The sequence below is a fragment of the Fomitopsis serialis genome (assembly GCF_022376445.1).
Source record: "Fomitopsis serialis strain Sig1Antser10 chromosome Unknown B0H18scaffold_7, whole genome shotgun sequence".
Lineage (NCBI taxonomy): Eukaryota > Fungi > Basidiomycota > Agaricomycetes > Polyporales > Fomitopsidaceae > Fomitopsis > Fomitopsis serialis.
This window is the reverse complement of record NW_025954967.1, coordinates 86,920-107,985: the sequence shown is the minus strand read 5'-3', so window position 1 is coordinate 107,985 and position 21,066 is coordinate 86,920. Positions and strand designations below refer to the sequence as shown.

General features: G+C 56.2%; 9 protein-coding genes across 9 annotated transcripts; 4 read left to right on the top strand and 5 right to left on the bottom strand.

The window, feature by feature from the left end:
- Positions 1 to 58: 58 nt before the first annotated feature.
- On the bottom strand, positions 59 to 2,151 carry B0H18DRAFT_600745 (P-loop containing nucleoside triphosphate hydrolase protein). The gene is made up of 4 exons (XM_048038729.1): positions 1,792 to 2,151; positions 1,078 to 1,732; positions 897 to 1,025; positions 59 to 848 (listed from the first exon to the last, which is right to left on the bottom strand). The coding sequence occupies exons 1-4, from the start codon at positions 1,824 to 1,826 to the stop codon at positions 210 to 212; spliced, it is 1,458 nt and encodes a 485-aa protein (XP_047897999.1). The 5' UTR covers positions 1,827 to 2,151; the 3' UTR covers positions 59 to 209.
- Positions 2,152 to 2,171: 20 nt separating this feature from the next.
- On the bottom strand, positions 2,172 to 4,366 carry B0H18DRAFT_928162 (uncharacterized protein). Its single transcript, XM_048041668.1, has 3 exons — positions 2,750 to 4,366; positions 2,618 to 2,691; positions 2,172 to 2,552 (listed from the first exon to the last, which is right to left on the bottom strand). The coding sequence occupies exons 1-3, from the start codon at positions 4,358 to 4,360 to the stop codon at positions 2,483 to 2,485; spliced, it is 1,755 nt and encodes a 584-aa protein (XP_047897998.1). The 5' UTR covers positions 4,361 to 4,366; the 3' UTR covers positions 2,172 to 2,482.
- Positions 4,367 to 7,008: 2,642 nt separating this feature from the next.
- B0H18DRAFT_1115135 (uncharacterized protein) lies at positions 7,009 to 8,269 on the bottom strand (the record flags this gene model as incomplete). Its single annotated transcript, XM_048033219.1, has 6 exons — positions 7,009 to 7,155; positions 7,213 to 7,472; positions 7,528 to 7,637; positions 7,688 to 7,865; positions 7,917 to 8,094; positions 8,153 to 8,269. 6 exons carry the CDS (start codon positions 8,267 to 8,269, stop codon positions 7,009 to 7,011), a joined length of 990 nt encoding a protein of 329 aa, XP_047897997.1.
- Positions 8,270 to 8,831: 562 nt separating this feature from the next.
- On the bottom strand, positions 8,832 to 10,604 carry B0H18DRAFT_981869 (uncharacterized protein). The gene is made up of 9 exons (XM_048044505.1): positions 10,485 to 10,604; positions 10,294 to 10,414; positions 10,199 to 10,270; positions 9,953 to 10,133; positions 9,727 to 9,904; positions 9,554 to 9,666; positions 9,391 to 9,499; positions 9,181 to 9,355; positions 8,832 to 9,118 (listed from the first exon to the last, which is right to left on the bottom strand). Exons 2-9 carry the CDS (start codon positions 10,312 to 10,314, stop codon positions 8,972 to 8,974), a joined length of 996 nt encoding a protein of 331 aa, XP_047897996.1. The 5' UTR covers positions 10,315 to 10,414; positions 10,485 to 10,604; the 3' UTR covers positions 8,832 to 8,971.
- A 187-nt stretch (positions 10,605 to 10,791) lies between these two features.
- Positions 10,792 to 12,710, top strand: B0H18DRAFT_981866 (glycosyltransferase family 32 protein). The gene is made up of 3 exons (XM_048044504.1): positions 10,792 to 11,068; positions 11,138 to 12,003; positions 12,053 to 12,710. Exons 2-3 carry the CDS (start codon positions 11,280 to 11,282, stop codon positions 12,508 to 12,510), a joined length of 1,182 nt encoding a protein of 393 aa, XP_047897995.1. The 5' UTR covers positions 10,792 to 11,068; positions 11,138 to 11,279; the 3' UTR covers positions 12,511 to 12,710.
- A 638-nt stretch (positions 12,711 to 13,348) lies between these two features.
- B0H18DRAFT_981864 (uncharacterized protein) lies at positions 13,349 to 13,965 on the top strand (the record flags this gene model as incomplete). Its single annotated transcript, XM_048044503.1, has 2 exons — positions 13,349 to 13,456; positions 13,529 to 13,965. A coding segment is annotated over one exon (156 nt), but the record flags the coding sequence as incomplete, so codon positions are not given.
- A 177-nt stretch (positions 13,966 to 14,142) lies between these two features.
- Positions 14,143 to 14,546, top strand: B0H18DRAFT_981862 (uncharacterized protein). Its single transcript, XM_048044502.1, has 2 exons — positions 14,143 to 14,228; positions 14,299 to 14,546. Exons 1-2 carry the CDS (start codon positions 14,214 to 14,216, stop codon positions 14,491 to 14,493), a joined length of 210 nt encoding a protein of 69 aa, XP_047897993.1. The 5' UTR covers positions 14,143 to 14,213; the 3' UTR covers positions 14,494 to 14,546.
- A 2,187-nt stretch (positions 14,547 to 16,733) lies between these two features.
- Positions 16,734 to 18,336, bottom strand: B0H18DRAFT_600598 (protein phosphatase type 1). Its single transcript, XM_048038728.1, has 7 exons — positions 18,079 to 18,336; positions 17,889 to 18,020; positions 17,595 to 17,825; positions 17,358 to 17,534; positions 17,157 to 17,308; positions 16,951 to 17,085; positions 16,734 to 16,878 (listed from the first exon to the last, which is right to left on the bottom strand). The coding sequence occupies exons 1-7, from the start codon at positions 18,134 to 18,136 to the stop codon at positions 16,765 to 16,767; spliced, it is 999 nt and encodes a 332-aa protein (XP_047897992.1). The 5' UTR covers positions 18,137 to 18,336; the 3' UTR covers positions 16,734 to 16,764.
- Positions 18,337 to 18,441: 105 nt separating this feature from the next.
- On the top strand, positions 18,442 to 19,453 carry B0H18DRAFT_981852 (Flavinator of succinate dehydrogenase-domain-containing protein). Its single transcript, XM_048044501.1, has 3 exons — positions 18,442 to 18,581; positions 18,632 to 19,119; positions 19,186 to 19,453. Exons 2-3 carry the CDS (start codon positions 18,802 to 18,804, stop codon positions 19,333 to 19,335), a joined length of 468 nt encoding a protein of 155 aa, XP_047897991.1. The 5' UTR covers positions 18,442 to 18,581; positions 18,632 to 18,801; the 3' UTR covers positions 19,336 to 19,453.
- The last annotated feature ends 1,613 nt before the right edge of the window (positions 19,454 to 21,066 follow it).

The window sequence follows — 21,066 nt, the reverse complement described above, 5'->3', positions numbered from 1 at the left end:
GTTGTAGCCATGGGAGTCGTTGCAGATGTTGTTTGTTGTACAGAACCCCTCCCCCGAGCGATAGTCCGTGTGAAGGTATAGACAGATGGATTCGCAAAGTCGGTCTTGACGCACCCCCTCCTCCGCTCCGCCCATCCGCCCAGGGCCCTCACCTACCAACCACCCCTCACGACGTAACCGACGAGACCAAGACGGCGACGCCAAAGGGCTCATCGCGCGACCGGCACGCCACGATATGGCGCCCTCTGGGCCGGTGGCACGCCGTTCCCGTTCGCCACGACCGGTCGAGGACTGCTCGAGTACACGACTTGCGGCTGTACCTGTGTCTGCTGCTGGGGGAGTGTAGGTTGAGGCGCGGCCTGGCGCGGCTGGGCCGGCGTTGCCCGCGCCTTCTGTTGCTGCTGCTCAGCATCGTCAGACGCACCCGGCGCGACGTACAGGCCCTTGTCAATGCTCTGGGGGATGGGCTGAATCTCCGTGCCGAGCTCCTGTTCAATCTTGTACAGGTTGAATCGGTCCTCGTACGTGACGAGGTTGATCGCGAGACCAAGATGTCCGAACCGTCCGGAGCGACCGATCCGGTGGAGGTACGTCTCCGAGTTCTTCGGCAAGTCAAAGTTGATGACGACGTTGACCGCCTGGATGTCAATACCACGCGTGAGCAGGTCGGAACAGACGAGGTTGCGGCATACGCCGTTACGGAAGTCGTGGAACACGCGGTTGCGGTGAGACTGGAGCATCTTCGCGTGCGAGTAGAAACATGAGTACCCGAGTTCGGTGACCTTCTTGGCGAGCAGCTCGACCCGGTTCGTGGAGTTGCAGAAGATGATGGATTGGTTGATTTGCAGCTATACGAGGATCAGACGAGCAGCTGGTATAACAGGGGCTTTGCGCACCTTCGAGAACAGTGTGTTGAGACAGTGGACCTTCTGTCGTTCCTCGACGTATGCGTAGTACTGTGTTACACCACGAAGGGTCAGCTCATCCATGAGGTTAATCTCGTAGGGATGCTTCATGTGCTTGTCCTACAAAGACGTTAGCACAGCACAGGTACTAGGCGCACGCACGAAAACGAACCTTAAAGTCCTTGACAATCATTGGGAACGTCGCGCTGAACAACATAACCTGGCGGTCCTTCGGCAGATACGAAAGCAACTGCTCCATGACTGGTGCAAACTCGGGCGAGAGCAGCTTGTCCGCCTCGTCCATGACGAAGACCGGGCATTCGCTGAGGTCCGCGACATTTTTGCCCGCCAGGTCCAATATCCGACCGGGCGTGCCGACGAGTACGTGCACGGACTCCGACAAACGAATAATGTCGTCCTTGAGCGTCGTGCCGCCGGTGGTGACCATGATCTGCGCGCCCATGTGCTTGCCGAGTATCTTGCACACATGCGCGGTCTGCAGCGCGAGCTCGCGCGTCGGCACGAGGAGCAGCGCCTGGATCTTGTTCCTGTTCACGTCGATCTGCTGCAAAGACGGAATGACGAACGCGGCGGTCTTGCCCGTGCCGTTCTTGGCTCGCGCGAGCACGTCGCGCTTCGCGAGGGCGATGGGGATGGCCTCCTCCTGGATGGGTGACGGCCTCTCGAAGCCGGCCTCGAAGATACCCATGAGCAGCTCCCGTCGTAGGTACATGTCCTCGAAGTCGACGCCTTTCGTGTTGGTGACATCCTCAGTTTGTGGGCGGCTGTCTTTGGGTGGAGGGCGGAGGCTCGCTTTCCAGCCATCTCTGCGTCGTCGTCGTTACCTCTGCTCACTGAATACCAAAAATGATAGCATGAAACATACGATGTGGAGGAGGATGGGCGTGCTTGCTGGGCCATGGTAGAGAGGAGGAGATGCTTGGAGCAGGGGGCTATGTGGTTGAGAGTATAGCGGGGTTTTTGCTTCTTGAGGCGGTGATGTTCTATGTCAAGAGGTCACCACGAGTGATTCGTTTGTGGAGAAGTGACCCAGAGACAGATGAGTCGAGCGGGCGAGTAAAGGTGGTGGGAGACGGTGGGGACGTGCTCGCTGGCGAGGAAATTGAGGAGGCAGGCTTGCTGCAAGGCGTGAATTCGCTAGTCGACGCAGTGACCGTCACCACCCAGTCACGGTAGTCACACCTTGATGGACAACGAGCGCCATCTGCAGCCGAGTACGTCTTCCTCGATCGAGGAGGACACATGGAAACTACAGAACCCCGCCCGTTTGAAGGGAGAGGCATTATTTGCACACCAGTATAGTACAGTAACTGCTATCTCACACATCCAGTCGTAGTAATGAAAAGAGAATGTATCCAAAGGAACAAAAAACGTGCGCAGTCGTCACGAGACGCAAGACTAGCGATGCAGGGTATGCGGGTGGAGGATGGATGGGAACCTGGATAGGTTTCGCAGAATGTTCTGTTCTAATATGGGCGAGCACACGAGCGCAGATAGAGCAGACACAGAACATGGGACAACGACACTGATGCAAAGTTATGCAAACGACCCCTTGACTATGCATTCGCGGTGGCAGTGGCTGTAGAGCCCGCGACACCTTGAGGGCGTGGTCTCCTTCTGCGTCGTCTGGGCAGTACCACCGCGTCAGTCTGCGCTCTATCACACTCACATAACCGCAGTACCGAACATACCTTGGGAACATCGGGCCCTTAGGCATCGGCCGCTCATCCAGATCAAGCGCAATGTTCGTCGCAGCCTGGATACCCTGCACACGGCCCGTCAGACACGCCTTCTCGCACCACGGAAGCGCGACCAGCACCCACCTCGATCCAATCGATCACCGCCGCCACATCCGGCGCCTGCAGCAAGAACTGCTCGCCCTCCATCCGCACCCGGATCACGTTCTTGCGCTTCCCGTAGTCGCTCGCCAATCCGCTCTCCGCGTTCTGCAGCGTGTACGCCCGGATCAGGTCCTTCGGGTTCGGCTCCGGCGGCTGCTTCGGCCCCGCGTCGGGCGGCGAGGTGTGCAGTATGCGCGACCGGAAGAAGGACGACGTGCTGTCGCTCGCGGGCGGCGAGCCCGCCGTGGGCCGAGTGAACGTCGCGCTCCGAGGCGACGGCGCGTTCGATGATACGTAGCTCGTCCGCCGCGACGAAAGTGCGTCGCTTGACGCGCGCGCAACCACAGATATCGACGAATGGTCGTCTTGTGAGGGGTCCGTGCTCCGCCGTGTCTGTAACTGGCTCGAGTTGCTAGACTGGCTGCTAGACACGCTCAGACGGCTCGGTGTCGAGTTCGTCCTTGAGGTATTCGACCGGTTGGGGTGCAACAAGCTGCCCGGAAGACGAAGTTTTGACCGCGACGGTGGAAGTGCTTGTTGTGCCGGTGGCGGCTCGCTCTCCCGTGTGTTAGGATCTGGGCTCGCCGGGTCCGTATCCTCTTTTCCCGCTCTCTCACTGTCTGCACGCCCCCTCACCGCACTCACCCTGATCCCCGACTGTGTCACCGCACCGGTGTTCACGACAGTGATGTCGCCTACGCCGACCTTCTTCTCCCACCACGACTCGATCGCGCTGACGCCCGCGATGCTAGGCGGGCACTTGTACACGCGGAACGCGGTCCCCTCGAGCACGCAAAGCACTCGCCGCCACTTGCGATCCTTCGCCTGAACGCCAGGCGAGGTGAACTCCACCTTGCGGGGTATGACGGCCGCGAGGTAGACAGCGTTCGAGTACGGAGGTAGGCGCTCCATCCCCTCCTCATCTCTCGGCAGCACCATAGGACCAGCCCAACGAGGATGGAAGGATGGATACGGTGGTGGATCGGACGATACTTTGTATGTTGGCATCGACCGCTGCCTGCGCAGCGTCGGCGTCGATGGGAAGATGTCTTGCGGGACACTCGGGGGCTTGGGCGTGCTATGCTCGTCCTCATGTATTGTCGGCGCACCTGGCAGCGGTTTGCTCTTGCGCCTCCCAGCAACAGGGTCGGCCGTGATCGATGGCGACGTGGTGGTCTCCTTGCCTTTCTTCGACAAGGAGAGGTCGACCATACTCCGTGAGCCGAGGTGGTACAATCCCGGTCGTCCGAGAGAGCCTGGTGGCATACCAGCAATTTGTGCATGCCCCAGCGCCGGGGTGCGCAGGGTGGGCGAGCCGATGAAGTCGGCGGGGCGGGGGGTGCGCACGGGGGAGTCGGGGCGGTCGTGCTGCTGCCTGATGCTGTTGCGCCGCTTGGAGGAGAAATAGTCTGTCGCGGAGGAGGAGGACGAGCCAGGACGGAGGCGGGGGGTGGCCTGGCCGTCTGGCTTTGGGGTGAAATAAACGGTGGTCCGAAGCGACTCGGTGACTTCCGCGTGCAGGCGGGAGGCTTCGATCTGAGGAAGCCCGCCTGCGCGATCGCCACGTGACCGAGGCGTTTCAGACGATTCCATTTCGGTGCCGTCTTCCATTTCGTCGTCGCTGGCCGCGCCCTCCGCATCAGTACCCGGGCTCGCGTCCATGTCCTCCTCGTCCTCGTCTTCCTCCTCCAGCATTGCGTTGTCGTGGTCTGCCTCATCTGCCTCACTCGGGCCGCGCATGGGCAGCGCGGGAATGCTTCGCAGCGGAGCTCCCTGGCGCGGCCGCTGAGGCTGCTGGGAAGGAGCAACGGGTGGGAGCGGCGGCAGACTCAGGACCGGCATCGGGGGCTGCCGTGAGGCGATGGAGGGCGTCAAGCGTGCACTCCCCTTCGCCATGTAGCTGGCCATCATGGGGGGCGGTAGCGTCGCAAGGCGCGGCGCGAGGTCGCGTCGATCGGACAGACCTGGAGAGATTTGTCCGGACGCAAGTGGGACATGTCTGGTCGCTACTGCAAGGGCTGAGTTGGACTCGGACGTCACCGGTGCGACCATAGCGGACGCGTTGACTGTCGTTTGACTTGGAGCAGCCAGGCTGCCCACGGATGACCGTACTACGTCCGCCGGCTGCGATAGAGCATGCGACGATGCTGTGAGCTCTTCAGGAGTAACTCGGCTCTCCTCGGAAAGCTGTGGACTGGCTAGTGTGGTGTTCGAGGCCGCCTCCCGCCGCGCCGCAGAGGTAAGATGTGGAGGGCCTGTCTCTGTGTCGATCGTGTCTAGACTCGTGGAAGCCGAATTGCTCACAGGTGCATGTAGTAGTCCGTCTGGATCCGTCAGAAATGACAAGTCGTGCGTTGATGTTGTGGGTCCCGAGGGCGTGTTTCGCGATTGTGAGGTCACCCCGCTCTCCTCGGAGAGCCGTGGACTGGCAGGCATGCTGATCGAGACCGCCTCGGGGGTGGGTCGTGGCGAGCCGGTATGCGGTTGTGCAACGGGGTCTTCGACGTGAGACTCGGGTCCGTTCTCGGAAGAGCGGCCGCTCGGGGAGGGAGTATCCGAGTTCCGGCTCATATGGACGGAGGTATGGTGGCTCGTGAGCACGGCGAGGTCCTTCGGGCCAAGGTCCATGGAGCGCGTCGTGCGCTGGAACTTGTCGGGCACGCCGAGGTGCTTGCCATCGGTGCTCTGCCGGCGCGCGCTGCGGATGTTGGACACCTTCTTGAGAAAGTGGCTCGTTTTGACCTGCTGCTGCCGTGTGAGAAGCAGAGGGCGAGTCTAGACGGAGCACTTGCCAAAAACTGGGAATGCCTCACATCTGCGGGTGTCTCTCTCCGGGGCCTTTCCACCGTCTCTACTCTGCTCGCGGACATTCAGGTCGTGCGATCGTCGTCGTCTGCTGTGCGTTTATTTCGCAGGGGGTCGTGAGAATGGTCGTGAAGCCTGACGGGTCGTGGGGGATGAGATGAAGATGACTGCTGAAGCTGAGGCTGAAGTGAGACTGCGCGACTTACGGGTGGATAGAAAACAGCGGGTAGAGACGAGCCGCGGACAAGCCGTGTCGGCGTGGCTCGGAGTCGTCACTCGATTACGCTGCCCGTGGGGGTCGAGTGGGTGATGCTAACTATAGCCGGCGCTCCGGGTTACAGTAATCCTGCTTTCGTGAGCTGCGGACCTATCGCAATTCAGATAAAGGCGATGAGTTGGGATGCCCTAATACGTGCAGATCCAGAGCAGTCAGAGCGCAACGTTCGCGGCCAGAACTCAAACGGATTCAAGCGGGGCGGGATCATGGTTGGGAACGGGTCGCGTCATAGGATAGTTGGATGTTTTCGGGCGCTAAGTCAATGTCGGTAATGACGCGCTGTGAGTTATCGGAAAGACAACTCTATCTAGAGTACTTACATAATACTGACTGCCTGTAACTTTTAATGAAGAACAACTCCATATGTAGCCTGGTTACCGGTTAACCGGTTACTAATACCAATCAACACTGCCACCCATTTCGAAATCGAGGCGTGAATATGGGGCCTGGAGGCTCCTGGAGGTCCGAGGCACCACCTACACCTGGGACCGCACCAAAAACCAATTCCCTCCTCCTCTTCCTCCATGTTGATTCCGCCATGAAGTCCTTGCCCCACTCGCCTGGGCTTGTGGCGCGTTGCAGGGCCTTGAAGATGTGAAGCCACAGACGCTGTCAGTCAGCCTCGTCCGGTCATGCCGGGCTAAATTCAGCGCTGTGTACCTCCCTTGCACACAGAAGCTTTGACGAGCTTGAGACTTCGACGGGCCAGATGGTATTAGATTTGGTTTGTTCAATATATTGAGAACAGAACTTTCTGTTTGAATCCTTTTATTGTCCGCGAGGGCCGAGCCAACGCTCTAGATAGTAGCAATACGAGTAGGTACGTGTTCGTGCTGTCAGGATTGGCTTAGCATGTACTGAGAATGGACCTATTAGGCGTGCATGAGGACATTATGTACCGGAATACCATATGTGTATCACCACTGACTGATACGACGACGGAAGTACTGTAAGGGCCAAAAAGAATCGACATGATGAAAGTATGGGCCCGCTCCCCGGCCTAGCATCACGCTCACGACCAATACACTACCAGCGTAGGGGTCACGGCGCACGAAAGCACGGATTATTGAAGACATAGCGAGTCATACGACTGCCGCGATGAGCACCAGCGGATACAATCTCTTGAGGACACGCCGCGCGCATGCGAACGCACTGAGCCTCAGTCCTCCGTCAAGTCGATGACGCCGCCGTGAAACTCCCCAGCATCGATAGGGGACTCCTCCCGCTTGATTCCGGTTGACTGGTCACGTTGGATCTTCCGTATCTGAGCTTTGGTGATCTTGCGTCGTATGGCACGCATCTGGGCCTGCGAGGCATACCGCCGTTGCAGTTCTGTCATCGCCAGGTATGCGAGGGCACGTACCTGGAGCGCAGTGAGGTTGTCGTCGCCATCATCACCCTCTCCCTTGGACGAGCTCGGAGACGCTGACGACCCATCCTTACGAGCCCGTTTCCGAGGACGGTCGGAATCAGAGGCATCATGTGCGTCGCGACGCCGAGCACCGTTTGCAGCCTCCCGTTCTGGCGATAATGGGTTCGACACGACTGGCGAATTTCTAGATGGCCCAGCACGGCGTGACTGGTCCACTGCAGGTTCTACTATGCCTTGCGCCTGGAGTATCACTGGGGGTCGGAATGAGAGACTGGATCACAAGCGTCAACGAGCTCGACTACTTACCAAGAGGTTTGTATCGGATTTTGAAGATTATGTATGGCGCAGACCACTGGTCAATGTACGAGGGTACTACAAGCTCGGGAATATTCTTGTGTCGCTGTGTCGCTCCGAAGCTAAGCAATTCAGACTCAAATGTGTTATAATCACAGAGATGCACACTCACGATACACAGTGCATCCCACCTTTCTTCATTGTCTCATGAATAGGGCCAATAGCTTTTGGACCCGGACCCGGCGGAGGTGTCCAGGGCACCGCCTTCTCGATCGTTGCACGGACAACGCGTATCTCAATCAAACCGAGGCTGTCGGCGTAGCTTGACTTTCTCGGTGCATTGTCGTCATCTATGACATCAGTGAGTCAGGACGACTATCCTAACTTGTGAAGGCTCAGACCTGTTACACAGATTCTCGAGAACATCAACGGCTTGAACCCGTCACCATCGGCGCACTCCAGAGTTTCATTCTTGAATCCCGCTTTGACGCTCAACCGTCTTGGGAACTGCTGGCCATCGACAGTAGTCTGCACGGAGAAATACGTCGAGAAGTGGTTGCTACACTTGATCTCGAAAACCTCATGATATAAATTGTCCTGAGTATCATCGCATCTCGAACGTGCTGAACAGATATACCTTGTCACTTTCGCTAGCTATATAGCACTCGGCAACATTTCCCTCCACTTGGACATTGTACTCTTCGAGACGCTTGCCGTCACATGTGATGGCTATCTCACAGTCGCGGTGTCTCATTGTGAGCGAACACACATTCGTCGACAGTCAAACGAGTGGTGGTGGCAAAGTGGCGCGCGCGGCAATTGGGCTTGAGCGAATGAACTGAGTGTTTACTACCGTGACTAGTAGATGTGGATTCGAAGTGGAGGCTTGTCAATGTGTGGTGAGATTGTATGCAATTGACGGACTCACCCAGTCGGTCACTACTTACAGCCTCAGCTGGCCAGTGGATGTAGGAAAGCAAGATGCGCGCTGCTATTTCAGCTGGCGCGTTTGTCTTGCAACAATGGTACTACTACTCAGTGGCGTGGGCTCGACCTGAGCCAAAAGCGGCGTGACCCTTAGTATGTAATGGGAATTATACCGGTGGCACTGGTAGCAGGTAGCTAGGTGCCGAGTACTTGGATGCAGTGCATTGAAAGGCGTGCGTGCAGTGAATGTGTCTCAATGGAGTGTGGGAATGCGGTCGCATATGGTTACAGAGGAAGTGAGACCGCTGCGCCTGAACGCGGTGCGCCGCGGTGAACCGTGTAGAGAGTGAGAGTCACGCGACTACCTGCAGTGGTCTCGTCACGGTATCTGCATCGAGCAAGATTCACATTACTTCCTTGATATATGTACTGGAAACGCTGACACTTTGAAACAAACCATAAGACCGGATTAAGTACTCAGCCATGAGGTAAAGAAACTTCTGAGTCCATGCACATACGACCGCAAACCTCAGTCATCCGTCAGGTCTATGACACCGCCGTTGAACCCGCCTACCCGAATGGGAGACGTCTCTCTCTTGACGAATCGAGATTGGCTTCGTCGAGTCTTCCTCGATTTGGTTCGATCAAGCCGCTGTCGTAAAGCCTGTATCTGAGCCTGAAACGTGTGTTGTACGTGAGATCACGGTGAAGCATAGGCTGAGTTGCGTGAGAACGCACCTCGATCGCGTCCGCGTCGTCTGCACTCTCGTCCTCCTCGTCCTTGAACAGAGGCAACTTTTCATCCTCCTGATCGCCGCCAAGCAAAGCATCTTCTGCGGGAGAACCCGCAATCACAAAGGATGGACCAGCATCTTGACGCGGCCGTTTCTGCGGCACGTCTGGAGGAGAAGGCCTGTCTCGTCGTTTACGACGAGTCGCGTTGGGAACGTCAGGCGGGCTGGCGATGGGGCACCTCCTGCGAGTGCATTGTCGTATGGGTCAACGCGAGGCTGGTCGAGGGGAAGGGATTCTATGATGCCATGCGCTTGAAGAATCGCTGGCACAGAGTGAATATTCTCAGCGGGAAGTCATGGGAAGTGAAGCGACTCACCACGAGGTCGATAGCGGAAATTGAAAGTAATGTAGGGTGCTTGCCAATCGTCGATGCGCGAGACCCGCAAAAGCTTATTACGAGGTTTCTTGACAGGCATTGTCGCTCCGAAACTGAGGTGGTCAGAACACGATGGCAAGTATCAAATATATTGTAGCAGACTGCCGACTCACGAGACGCAATGCAAACCGCCTTTCTTAGCAGTCTCATGGATAGGCTCGAGATTCTGCGCTTTTGCAACGGTGGGAGCTGTCCATGACGTCTTCTTCTTGAATATTGAACGTACAATCTTGACCTGAATTGTACCAAGTTCACTGCCACAGGACATCTCCCTCGCAGCATCATCGTCATCTGACACGCTCATTGAGAAACACGTTGACAATGAGATGAGAATCATGCCTGTGATAGGGATGTTCGAGAACATCAATGATCTAGTCCCATTCTTGCCATCTTCGCAAGTCATTTTCCTGTCCATATTTCCTGCCTTCATGGCCATCGCCCTAGGAAACTGCTGGCCGTCGACAGCGGTCCATACGGATATATGCTCGGAGGAATGATTGTTGCACAAAACTTCGAATACCTCGTGCACATGAGTCAGTACATGTACATCGTGACGCTCATACATGGCCACATGCATGCACACACCTTGCCAGAATCGCTAGCAACGTAACAGTCTACGACATTACCCTCGATGTGGACATTGTGTTCATCTAGCACCTGGCCATCGCATTAATGAACACTTCACAGTCGCGATGTCTCATTTTGGAAACGATGTGACTTCTTCTCGACCCGGAGGAGTATGGCGACACTCAGTTCCAGGCCGTTACCATGCATGCGTAACTCCGAGTCTCGTCAATGCTGCTAAGTGGTCCAGTCAGAGGTGCAACATGATGCACATTTGTACGCATATATCTGTCGTCAACGAACTCACCGAGCTATACCAGAGCAGCTTGAGATAGATAGCAGGTGCACAAGGCATAGAGAACGATTCGCACTTTAGAGTTGAGTCCTTGTGGCGATCATGTACGAACCAAGCGCGACCCGCCACCACCGTGACCGTGTTGGCCGACAGCCACCGACGCGTAGAGCGTGACTGTCACGCGACTTGGTGAGGACGGTACCATCCACGGCCACCAGCAACTGCCTTGTGGGACTCTTCCAGCCAAGTGATGGCAGATCCAAGGATGGGTCGACGGTCGACATCAAACAGCTAGTAGCTCTGCGCGATACGATTTGAAGTATAGCATTACTTCCGTGTCACTGTACGTATATGCAATGGTCACATCACGAGAGCGCTCTCTTGTCACAGCATACATCACAGCCTCAGGAGCTCTCATGCACATGAACGGACGTCCGGTTTGAAGATCTGAAGCTTGAAGCTTGAAGTGTCGAGACCTCAATACACTTTCTGCTCTACGTCGCAACTCATTCCACCTCAAAGGCATCTTGGCTCTAGGGCACAGCACTAGGAACTGGTTGGGCCAGGGAAGGGACGGTCGACAGCTTTAGTACGAAGTGCGTGATCCTGACCTTCCCTGATGTCGAGAAGCGACTATACCCGCCTGCCTCTCCATGCGTTCTCAGAATCAACATCGCGACGACGTTCAGAGAGCGGGGGCTCTTCGCCCACGACACCGTATCACCAAGACATCCCGGATGCCCCTCCTCACGCCTGGAGGCGACGATGGTTCGCCGCGAAGCACCAGCTCCTCCGTCCACGGTCGTAATGACCATTCTTAAGTTCGTCATTCCCTGCGTGGTGCTCCTTGTCCTGGGTGGTCTGCTCGTGTGGGAGCCGCACATCGAGCTCGCGTTCTACTCGCGCGACTGGATCCAATCCGAGATCGAGCCCATCCTCCCGCTCGCAGGCTGCTTCCACCCCGACCGCGTCTCGTCGCAGTACAATCTCTCCGAGGCCTTATACGGACACAAGCAGACCGAAGTGCACGCGGGGCTCCCGCTGCGGCTCGGCATGGACTGCTACGACTTCGCCGGCACGATCCAGGGCCCGCGCCCGCTCGACGCGCTGGGCGGCGAGGAGCGCACGTACTACCACACGTACTGGCGCACGGACCTCGCCGCGTTTGGCCCGCGCCAGGAGTGGATGCTCAAGTCCTTCTTCGCGACGCAGGACACGGACCACACGACGCTCGTGCTGTGGTCGAACGGCGACCTCTCGGGCAACGCGATCCTCGCGAAGTGGCGCGAGCGGTTTCCGGAGGCGTTCGAGCTGCGGGTGGTGGACTACGGCGAGCTCGCGCGCGGGACGGAGCTGGAGGGCAGCGATCTGCTGCGCGTGAAGGACACGCGTGCGTGGATCGACGGGGACCTGGTCAGGCTGCTCGTGCTCTGGGCTTTCGGTGGCGTGTGGGTGGATATGGACTCGTTGCTCACGCGGGACCTGGCTCCGCTGCTCGAGCACGAGTTCGTGACGCAGTGGGACTGTTATGGTGCGTTGAGTCTTCTGTCTATGATGGTCGTGGGCTGAGTGTACTACAGACAAAATCTACATGCCCTTCAACGGCGCGCTCATGCGCTTCCGGCAACACTCTCCGTATCTCTGCGAGGCCTTCCACGTCATGGTGACATCTCAGCCACCACGCAAAGGGACGACCGACTGGGGCGCACTTCTGTACCTCAAGCTCTGGCGGCGGCTCGTCGCTGCTGGGGTCCCTCCATTCAAGGTGCTGCCCTTCTGCTTCTCCGACGCGCGTTCATGCAGGCTCGACAACCGACTGCCGGACCCCTTCGCGTCCGATCCGAAGAATGGGCAATGGACCTTGGGGCTAGGGCGAGAAGAGGGCGGCGGGCTGGACAAAGCACTGGGGCGCATTTTCTCGGTACACCTACATAATCAGTGGGAGAAGGCGTACCCCGCTGGTGGGTGGGTGGAACGACTACTTCTCCGGCGATACGAGGAGGCGCTCTCGTGGAGCCGGAAGTCCGATGACTTGTAAAACGTACTAATTCGCTGGATAGAGGGACTATGCTCGGGTGTAACTTATATGCCACCGTTGGCATTACTGTAGGTCGCTGGTAACTCTGTGCTCTCGCGGATTGTGCAGTGCTCGGGTAGAGGCAAGCACAAATCTGAACCCATGTACGCTCAAGAACAAACATCCGATGGGGCCTCTTGCCCGCCACCTAGCAGTCCGATTTGTCCGTTATCTGGTCAGCCAGACGAGCGTTGGGATCCCGAGCTGGGGTTCACAAGTGCCTTCTCTAGCTCACGCCAGCTACGCACGCATAGATTCCGCCTACTCCGGCGGGGGCGGCGTATTCAGGTGTGTTGGCGGGAAACCACCATGGATCAGCTGAACGCGTCGCCGCAGAAACTGAACAATTAAACATATCTCGATGGCAGCGAGGAGGGATCGGTAGCAGATTTGTTGCGCAGGTGGGTATGGAACGTACGTTCGACGCCGTTGGGCAATGGCATTGGGCGTCGACGACGTCGAGTACCAAGTGCTTAAGTTGGGCCATATCGAATGATTGAGTGGCGAAGTCCTTTGACCCGAACTCTCACCTTCCTCGCCACTCCGCGCCTCGATCGGACGGATATCTGCACGCTTGTGAGTCGATTCGCGACATTCAGCTGTAGTAACGTTCTGAAAATTGTCGATCTCGAATAGCCCGAAAAACAACACAACTACGCTCTCAGTCGCTCAGGCACCACTCGGATTATGTTGATGTCCAAGGAGCAACCTCTGGAAATTAAGATCGTATCTGAGGGTGTGCCGTTGCAAGAATTTCAACATATTCGGTACCAGAGAATCATCCAGAGGGAGGATGGATCCACTGGCAAGAGAGGTTCCCGGGCCAAGAGAGGCTCAGGCTCCCGCCACTCCGAGTCTCCGGCTATCTAAGTCACTTCTTGTGTTGTACCGAGCCAAACTGGCCAAGGTAAGTAATGCGGTAGCTTTGCTGTGAACGTGCTAGTGCTAAATACTCATACATTAATGCTTTTGCATATAGAGTTTGACTTTGAGATCTCCAATGAGACTGGCAAAAAACTAGGCATCCTTGTTTATGTAGATGGGAAGCCTCTGCAACCTGAACTCTACACAATCACATTACCCCATGGTGGAACTGTAAAGTCAGACATGTTCAATGTCAAGAAACTCACCTTCCAACTTGTGAAAGAAAGAGGTACTTGATTTACCCAATCATATGTGATTTGACATTCAGTCTTGTGTTACAGATGATGCCAATGACATTGACCTGATGGACTTGGGCACTATTGAATTCCATATCCTGAGAGTGAAGGGTAGAGGTTCAAAGAAACAGAAAATGATATCTGGACATGCTGTGGCTACTCCTCACTTTGAGGAACAGGTCTCCATTCCTGAAGATGCACAAAAAGGTCGGATGCACACAACCAGGTGAGTTGGGCCACTTTTAGATGTTGTGTGTAGTCTTTGAACTGTATGTAGTGTTGAATGGAGTGAAGACCCTACTAGCATTGATGACCATGTGACTTGGAAGGATGATGAAGAGTGTCCTTGGTGGATCTATAGATTCATGTATAAGCCACATAGTGAGCATATCTTTTGCATGAGCATGACTTTAGGACATTGACTGCCTGAAAGCCTATCTACAGGCCATTGGAATCATTCCACACCCAGAACATGGGGAAAGTGAGGCTGATTTGTTGGCTCACATGAAGGAAAAGGAGGTAAGCACAAAGATTACAGTTTTAACTTTTTCTGAGTATAGGTTAAGCTGACATGAGTCATTGTATATAGGCTCAAGCCAAGGAGGCCCAAGAAATCCTACAGATAAGACAGATGGAACTGTCCGACATCCAAGCTAAGCTTGCTGAGAAGAAACGGACACGCATGCGTGAGGAAGGTGAAGGTCCAAACAAGAGGATGAAGTCACTCTCGCCAATTCATGCTGAGCCCTACCATGGCGATGTCATAGATCTGACGATGGATTGACTGTGCGTGGAAGTAGAATAGCACAGATAGTCAGTACAACATTACATATGCCGCACACATTCTATTATTTCTCATGACATTGACCGCCTCGGATAAGTATACGACGAATGTGATCATGTCTATGGTAATCGGATGGAGCAGCCTGAAACGCACATGGGTAAGCAGAACCCGGGTGCACGTAATGGGAACAAAACCATAACGACAACCCTTTCGGACGTCGTGCACGACGTTGCTGCTAGCGAAGCCGTTGAAAGGGCTCCTAACAGTAATTAGTGGATGTAACGCGGCAAGTAAGGGGCGTCGCGCGGTGGACGGGTCAACAGCCTGTGACATGACTGTTACGACCCGACTTCCCGTGAGTGGTCAATCCTGCAACGACTGACTAACAACGCGCGTGAGTTCCCAAAACCCGGTGTGAATGGAGCGTACGACACGGCCGCAGGGCACTGGACAAGGGTGTCGACGACGAGCGCAGTGACGTCGACGGCGTTTGCCCGATGGATTCGTGCCGCGACAGTCGGATTGCATATTCCCCAAGACGGCGTCAGTCGTAAAGTAGTTCATCACCGGACGACCGCATAACAGCTATGATAGCGCCAGGTCCAGACGCAGAGGTATCCTGGTATACTCCGGCGCCCTGACTGTCACTGGCAACACATAAGACATCAATCCCAGTAAAGACGATCATAGAACGTACCGACGGGGCTTATCAACGCTCAGACGACGGCTCAGGGACCGTCGACCACTCGTAAGAACGAACGGGCAGCCAGGGCGCGGCTTGTTGAGCGATATGAATGAGACGTCTGGTGATCGAAACTCACTCGCGAGACGTCTTACTGTGAACTAGTTGCATTGGCTCCATTTTGCAGATCGTCGTTCGGCGGCCATGTATAATCGTGGATTGCGATTACAAGCATGAGCGGACCGTGCACCGAGGGGACGTCCGCGGTCGACTCGGGTCCCCAACGTCAAGGTAGTTGACTGATTGACATTCACGAACACACTATGGGGCGCTTACCATCACTTGTTCACCATCAGCTCATCCAATTGACCTCACGGGCTCGTCCGGGACGCCTTGAGAGCGAACGGGCATTGGTCGTCACGTCTTGTACTCAAGACGCGAGAGAAAGAGACAGGGAAGGACAGCGAATCAAAGCGGACTCAGCGGGCTATGGGTCCCAGGTAGCAGGCGGAGGTGCACGACGAGAAGTCCCCACAAGAGGAATGGCCCACGCACTCTCAGGCTACAGCGCGACACCGGGCATGACGGAACACCCGCTGTACACAGGACCGTCAGGGACTGACGATGTGCCAGAGAACGGGCACTGACCTATCCGCGATGCAAGCTCAACTCCTTCCCCTGCTGATTGGTCTAGGCCAGCGCAGCCGCCTCCACCAGTACGAATGAGCATGAGGTAGACAAGCACAGTGCACGCACCACGGCTTGGAAACCCCGTCCAGCGCCTTCGCGCGCACGCTCGTCCTGCGTCGACTCAGAACACGCCGCCGATGGCCGCCAGTGACGATCGAAGGATCAGCCCCAAGTCGTGCCCTCACTCACGCGCGGCTGCGAGAGAATAACTGTTATTTAAACTGTAATATACGTTGCCTATTTTCACAGTGAGAGCAAGACGGAGGGCTAGCAGGACTGAGTACAGATGGCGGAACGAACGGGGAGGGAGGTGGAGAAGGGATGTGGATGAACGACGGCGACGCAGGTGGCATTGCGGGTGTTGAAGTGCTCGGGGCGGACAGCGGAGGGGTGGACACGGGCTGGCTAGCCGTCGGACGACCTGCACCTGACGAGGGAGAAATGAGATTCTATCAGGATACTGCAACAATGTCCGGGTTGAGCCAATAGATAGGTAGAATGGAGTAGTACAGACGCAGACACAGGCGGAGAGTCAGGATCGTACACAGGATAATCGTGCAGAATAGGGGGTGCGATAGCGTATAAAACGGTGCTATGCAGTTGAGTCCATGGGCATGCGTGTGGGTCCTCCCGTTTGTTTTTGCCGCCACACACGCCGCTCCCGTTGCTGGCCAGCCAGGCCAAGCACGACACATCGCCGCTCCACACAGCACGGCGTCCAGCGTAGACCGTCCGCGGTGTGTTCTCCAATCTCCCATCCTTCCGCCGCATCCATCCACACCTCTGCCCACGCACGACCAGCCACCAAAACCGAAAATGACCAATGAGAGACGGTAAACGGAAAGAGCGTATGTGACGAGCCCGACCAAGGAGAGAAGGATGTACTGACAGGGTGTCCCTCAGCCCATCTTGCTCGCGTCCTTCTTCTTCTGTTTGCGCGGTGGCGTAACCGGCCGCCCCATATTCACACCACCGTACGGGTACTTTGCCTTCTTCTCGGCCGGCTTCAGAATCTATTTTATACCGCCGCGGTGAGTCAGGGTGAGTCAGGGTTGCGCCATTGACTGAATGTCGAGATGACGCACCTGGAACGAACACAGAAGCGTCTCGTCCACACTCATCATCGCTCCTGCGTTGTCGAACTCGCCGCAATAGTTAGGCGCCGAGAAAAGGGTCACCAGATGTCGCTTCGCAAAGAACTCATAGCCATCTTCGACGACCTGGAACGTATCGATGCCGTCAGCAACGTGTGGTGACCCCACCGGACATACCCAAGAAGTAGTAGATGTACCTGATGTGCGCGGCATATGAGATCCATATCGTGCTTCTGCAGGAATCTGGACACGACGTCGGGCCCGAACGTGAACGACACTCCTCGATCGTTCTCTGACCACCCTGTGATGTCCTTGTCTGGGTCTGACCAGAGGAGATCGCAGAGTAAACCTGTAGCGATGCGTTAGAGATGAACCTATGAGCAGAGAATACCACGTACCCGTATCCGGGACGTCCGTGGGCCTCATCACTCTCCGAATCTGCTCCATCGACTGGAGGTCGGGTGATAGACCACCGTGCATTGTGAAAATCTTCTCGTCAATAATGGCGGCGATGGGTAGGCAGTTAAAGCAGTCGGTGAACGTTTTCCAGAGCTTGATGTTGTATCTGCGCTTGCCTAGGACCCGCGCGGATGTGGTAAGCGCACGACGGAAATACAACCACTACTCTGACTCACATTCGTCGTAGAAACCATAAATCCTGTTGATGCTCGCACATTCATGGTTGCCCCTCAGTACAAAGAAGTTCTCCGGGTACTTGATCTTGTACGCCAACAACAGACAGATGGTCTCCAACGACTGCTTGCCACGATCGACGTAATCGCCCAGAAATAGATAATTTGCCTCTGGTGGGAATCCGCCGTACTCGAAGAGCCGCAGGAGGTCGTAGTACTGCCCGTGGATGTCACCTTGGTTGCGGAGGGGGCTACACGTCAACCCGGAAGGCAAGCGAAGAAAGGGCTGAGACGCACCGCATATCTTGATGGGAGCTTCGAGCTCGAGGAGGATGGGCTGATTAATGAAGATCTCGCGTGCTTTTGTGCACAGATACTTTATTTCGTACTCTGCAAGCTGCACAGGCTTCCCGGGACGATTTCCGCGCACTGCCGAACGGCGCTCGCTGCGTCAGACACTCCTGCGCTCCCGCAACCCACTACTCACCTTCCAAAAGCCTGTCAATGACCGAATCGAGGTCAATCTCGGTGCTAGAATCCGCCATGGCTTGACAAAGTCAGAGAGATGGTCGTGGAATCGGTCGTGAGCGTGGGCGTTCCTGGTCGTGAACGAGAGCGTTTTGGGCGGCTTTGCGAACGGGGTCTTGTGAGGACGCACAAGCGACCTCGCGGCGAGAATGTGCGCGACGACGACTGCAACGCCGGAAAATGCGAAATTTGAGAGTGGAAGTGGGTGATAACGACCGTCGGATGATGGTCAGCGCGCCACCGCGCATGGGCGGAGTGCGCAGCGGACTATGAATTCCCTTCTTGCTCTGTCGGCGTGTTCTAGACTCCGCTCCTCCTACGACTGGCTGGCCCGCTGTGCCCGCTGGGCTGCAGCGTGCAGCGTACCCGTATGCATTGTTCTACAACTTCGCCATTGCCCCGATCATCCGATTCGAAGGCAGAGAGCCTCGCATCTGTGCGCGAACCGGTACTCAAAATCAAGCGAGTCACCTCGGATAGATCTTTCATTCAGTCACAATAAACGTGGTTAGGTGGCCTGTATCATGACGCGAGACTGTTCTCAGTTGCGCGATGCTACAACTCGACCTGAATCGACCTCACTGAATTGGAAGCTGGGCAGCAGCGAGCCCCGGCTTCGGCCTGCGCACCGACGCTGTGGGCACCACGGGCGCCTACCATCCTCCGCTCAGCCTCCACCGTCATGGCGAACTTGCTGCCCATCCTCTCTCATTGTCGTCGAACGTTGTTCAACCGTCTGATCTCCACGACGGCAGCGCGTTCAGCCGATCCATGGCTGCTACCGAACACACCTGAACACGTCGCACAGACAACATCGCCCGCCAATGCACCGCCGCCAGAACCCCTCCCGCGCCAGGGCGAGTCGGTCGACACGATGCGTGCGCGGTTGGTGTACCAGGCGCGCAAACGAGGCACGCTGGAGAGCGACCTGGTGCTGAGCACATTTGCAAAGGAACAGCTGGGCAGTATGGATGAGGCGGAACTGCGCGAATTTGACAAGGTGTGTCCCCTGACTTGTGCCCCGATACCCGTCTGGCTGACTGGGGTGCCGGCTGTGTCTCCACAGCTGATGGACGAGCCTGACTGGGACATCTACTACTGGGCTGCGGGAAAGAAGACTCCGCCGGAGCGGTGGGCGGACTCGACTTTACTGGAGAAGCTGCGCATCCACGTCCGTAATGAGGGCAAGGTCGTCAGGCGCATGCCAAATTTGTAACTTGAGTCGACTACTCGTTGCACCCACAAGATGCTCAGGAAAGCAAGGAGTTACATAGTAGCGACGATAATGTCATCCGTTTTCCGAGAGACGTAGGGGCTTCCTGCAACAGTGGCGATTGACAGAACCTGCAGAGCCCTCGCGGCGACTCGCATGCAACAATTCGATGTTGCTGCGCCGTGCAGTACATACATACGACTATGCTCTGCGACAGTACAGTAACGCAGCGTTCAGGGAGTCGTTGACAGGTAAGTCTCACCGCCTTGGACTGTTCGCTTCGGTTTTCAGCTAATGCCAGCTCTGTCATTTGGCTCCAGGTTCCGAACGTGGCCAGTGTGTAGAGTTTAAGACAAGTGAGATGCGCAGCGTCGACCATGTCTACTCACCGTTCCCACACCAATTCGTTGGGGGGCTTCTGGCAAGTCGACTGTGCTTCTTCCACCATGCACGTTCTTCAGTCTTCACAAGTATGTCGAAATCGCAAGTGCGTTCACTTCTGCTTTTGATGCACCGCTTCCCCTTGATGCGTATGATTGCTTCGCTCCTCCGGTAGTTGTCCGACGGCGAGCCAGCCCTTGTCCGGTCCTTCGTTGTCCGTGGCGAGCACCCGCATTACTACGCACGCTGCCGTCGTGCACCCACATCCTTCGCCCGCCTCCCTTCCATCCCGCCATCTGTACTCAACCCTGATAGATTCTCCGTCTTGTTCTCACTGTGAAATTAGGCCCACGTATATCACAGATTCAATACCATTTTTCTCTCGTCGCCGTCTCAGTGACTGCCGCGCGATCTTGGGCGTACGGGCTTATCCTTCGATCGCCACTGGCGACCTCCAGACGTTCGGCGGCGGCGTACTCAATGAAGCCATTGCGCCATGAGGGTGCGCGCGTAGTATTGAACGCTGTACATGACGTGGTGCGTTCTCTGCGCTTGTCTGCTTTATTGATATGTATAGCTAACGGAGCCAGCAACACTACCGCAGCAATTGACCGCGAACGGAGTCGAGCTGGCGTAGTTCAGCTTCGTGCAGAACCTGTGAAATAGTTCGTTCGCTATCTCTGGACACTCAGGCTGATACTCCGCTACATAGTGGAAGGTTTGTCGTGGCACAACAGCCGAACAGTGCGCCTGCCCGTCGTCCTCATACCTGCCACATGTTGACTCGTACCCCAGTGCCCTGTTCTTCCTGTCGCGTGCGGCTGAAGTACGAGGCAAAATAGCCCTCGACGCCCGGAAGTGTGGTAAGTGTTCCATACTGCGTGTAGGACATCCCGCAACCTCCCTTTGACAGTAGGGACGCGCGTCCGCGCGTAAAATAAACCCTCGCTGCACCTTGGTACTGCTACGCCGTGCAGTATGACGTCGCTCTGCGGATCACAGTGCGAAATGGCCATGCCTGTCGCCACTTAGTGGCCACTGTTGGCCCGTCAGGAGACTGTCAATAGGTTAGTCCTCGCCGTGTCGAATGTTCCCTTGATCTGACAAGCGGCTCAGACTGCGTCTCAGACTTAACGACGACACATTCCGTCCAGTCTTCGAACGGTGTTATGCAATTGCAACATGGATATCATTCTCCGTCAGTCTTCCGTAAGATCAATGCAAGTCCCGTGGTAAAGAGCGGCATGAATGGGGGAACCTGCCCGTTTGAGCCTTTTGTTAGGCCCTTCGTTGGCTTCGTATGCCCGTTTTCCGTTGGCCCTCCTATCAGCCAATGCCCTTTCCATCCTTTCC

Bases quoted from the DNA above. Each gene is read 5' to 3' on its own strand.
- B0H18DRAFT_600745 (XM_048038729.1), bottom strand. From the start codon at position 1,826: ATGGCCCAGCAAGCACGCCCATCCTCCTCCACATC. The intron at 1,733-1,791 runs GTATGTTTCATG...ACGACGACGCAG, and splicing joins CGCCCATCCTCCTCCACATC to AGATGGCTGGAAAGCGAGCC. The intron at 849-896 runs GTGCGCAAAGCC...ATCCTCGTATAG, and splicing joins TCAACACACTGTTCTCGAAG to CTGCAAATCAACCAATCCAT.
- B0H18DRAFT_928162 (XM_048041668.1), bottom strand. From the start codon at position 4,360: ATGGAATCGTCTGAAACGCCTCGGTCACGTGGCGATCGCGCAGGCGGG. The intron at 2,692-2,749 runs GTGGGTGCTGGT...GGCCGTGTGCAG, and splicing joins CGGTGATCGATTGGATCGAG to GGTATCCAGGCTGCGACGAA. The intron at 2,553-2,617 runs GTATGTTCGGTA...GGTACTGCCCAG, and splicing joins AAGGGCCCGATGTTCCCAAG to ACGACGCAGAAGGAGACCAC.
- B0H18DRAFT_981869 (XM_048044505.1), bottom strand. From the start codon at position 10,314: ATGAGACATCGCGACTGTGAA. The intron at 10,134-10,198 runs GTGTGTGCATGC...CATGTGCACGAG, and splicing joins TTGCTAGCGATTCTGGCAAG to GTATTCGAAGTTTTGTGCAA. The intron at 9,905-9,952 runs GCATGATTCTCA...TGAGCGTGTCAG, and splicing joins CTCGAACATCCCTATCACAG to ATGACGATGATGCTGCGAGG.
- B0H18DRAFT_981866 (XM_048044504.1), top strand. From the start codon at position 11,280: ATGACCATTCTTAAGTTCGTCATTCCCTGCGTGGTGCTCCTTGTCCTG. The intron at 12,004-12,052 runs GTGCGTTGAGTC...AGTGTACTACAG, and splicing joins GACGCAGTGGGACTGTTATG to ACAAAATCTACATGCCCTTC.
- B0H18DRAFT_600598 (XM_048038728.1), bottom strand. From the start codon at position 18,136: ATGGCGGATTCTAGCACCGAGATTGACCTCGATTCGGTCATTGACAGG. The intron at 17,826-17,888 runs GTGCGTCTCAGC...TCCGCAACCAAG, and splicing joins AGCTCCCATCAAGATATGCG to GTGACATCCACGGGCAGTAC. The intron at 17,535-17,594 runs GTGAGTCAGAGT...CGCGGGTCCTAG, and splicing joins TTATGGTTTCTACGACGAAT to GCAAGCGCAGATACAACATC.
- B0H18DRAFT_981852 (XM_048044501.1), top strand. From the start codon at position 18,802: ATGGCGAACTTGCTGCCCATCCTCTCTCATTGTCGTCGAACGTTGTTC. The intron at 19,120-19,185 runs GTGTGTCCCCTG...GTGTCTCCACAG, and splicing joins AACTGCGCGAATTTGACAAG to CTGATGGACGAGCCTGACTG.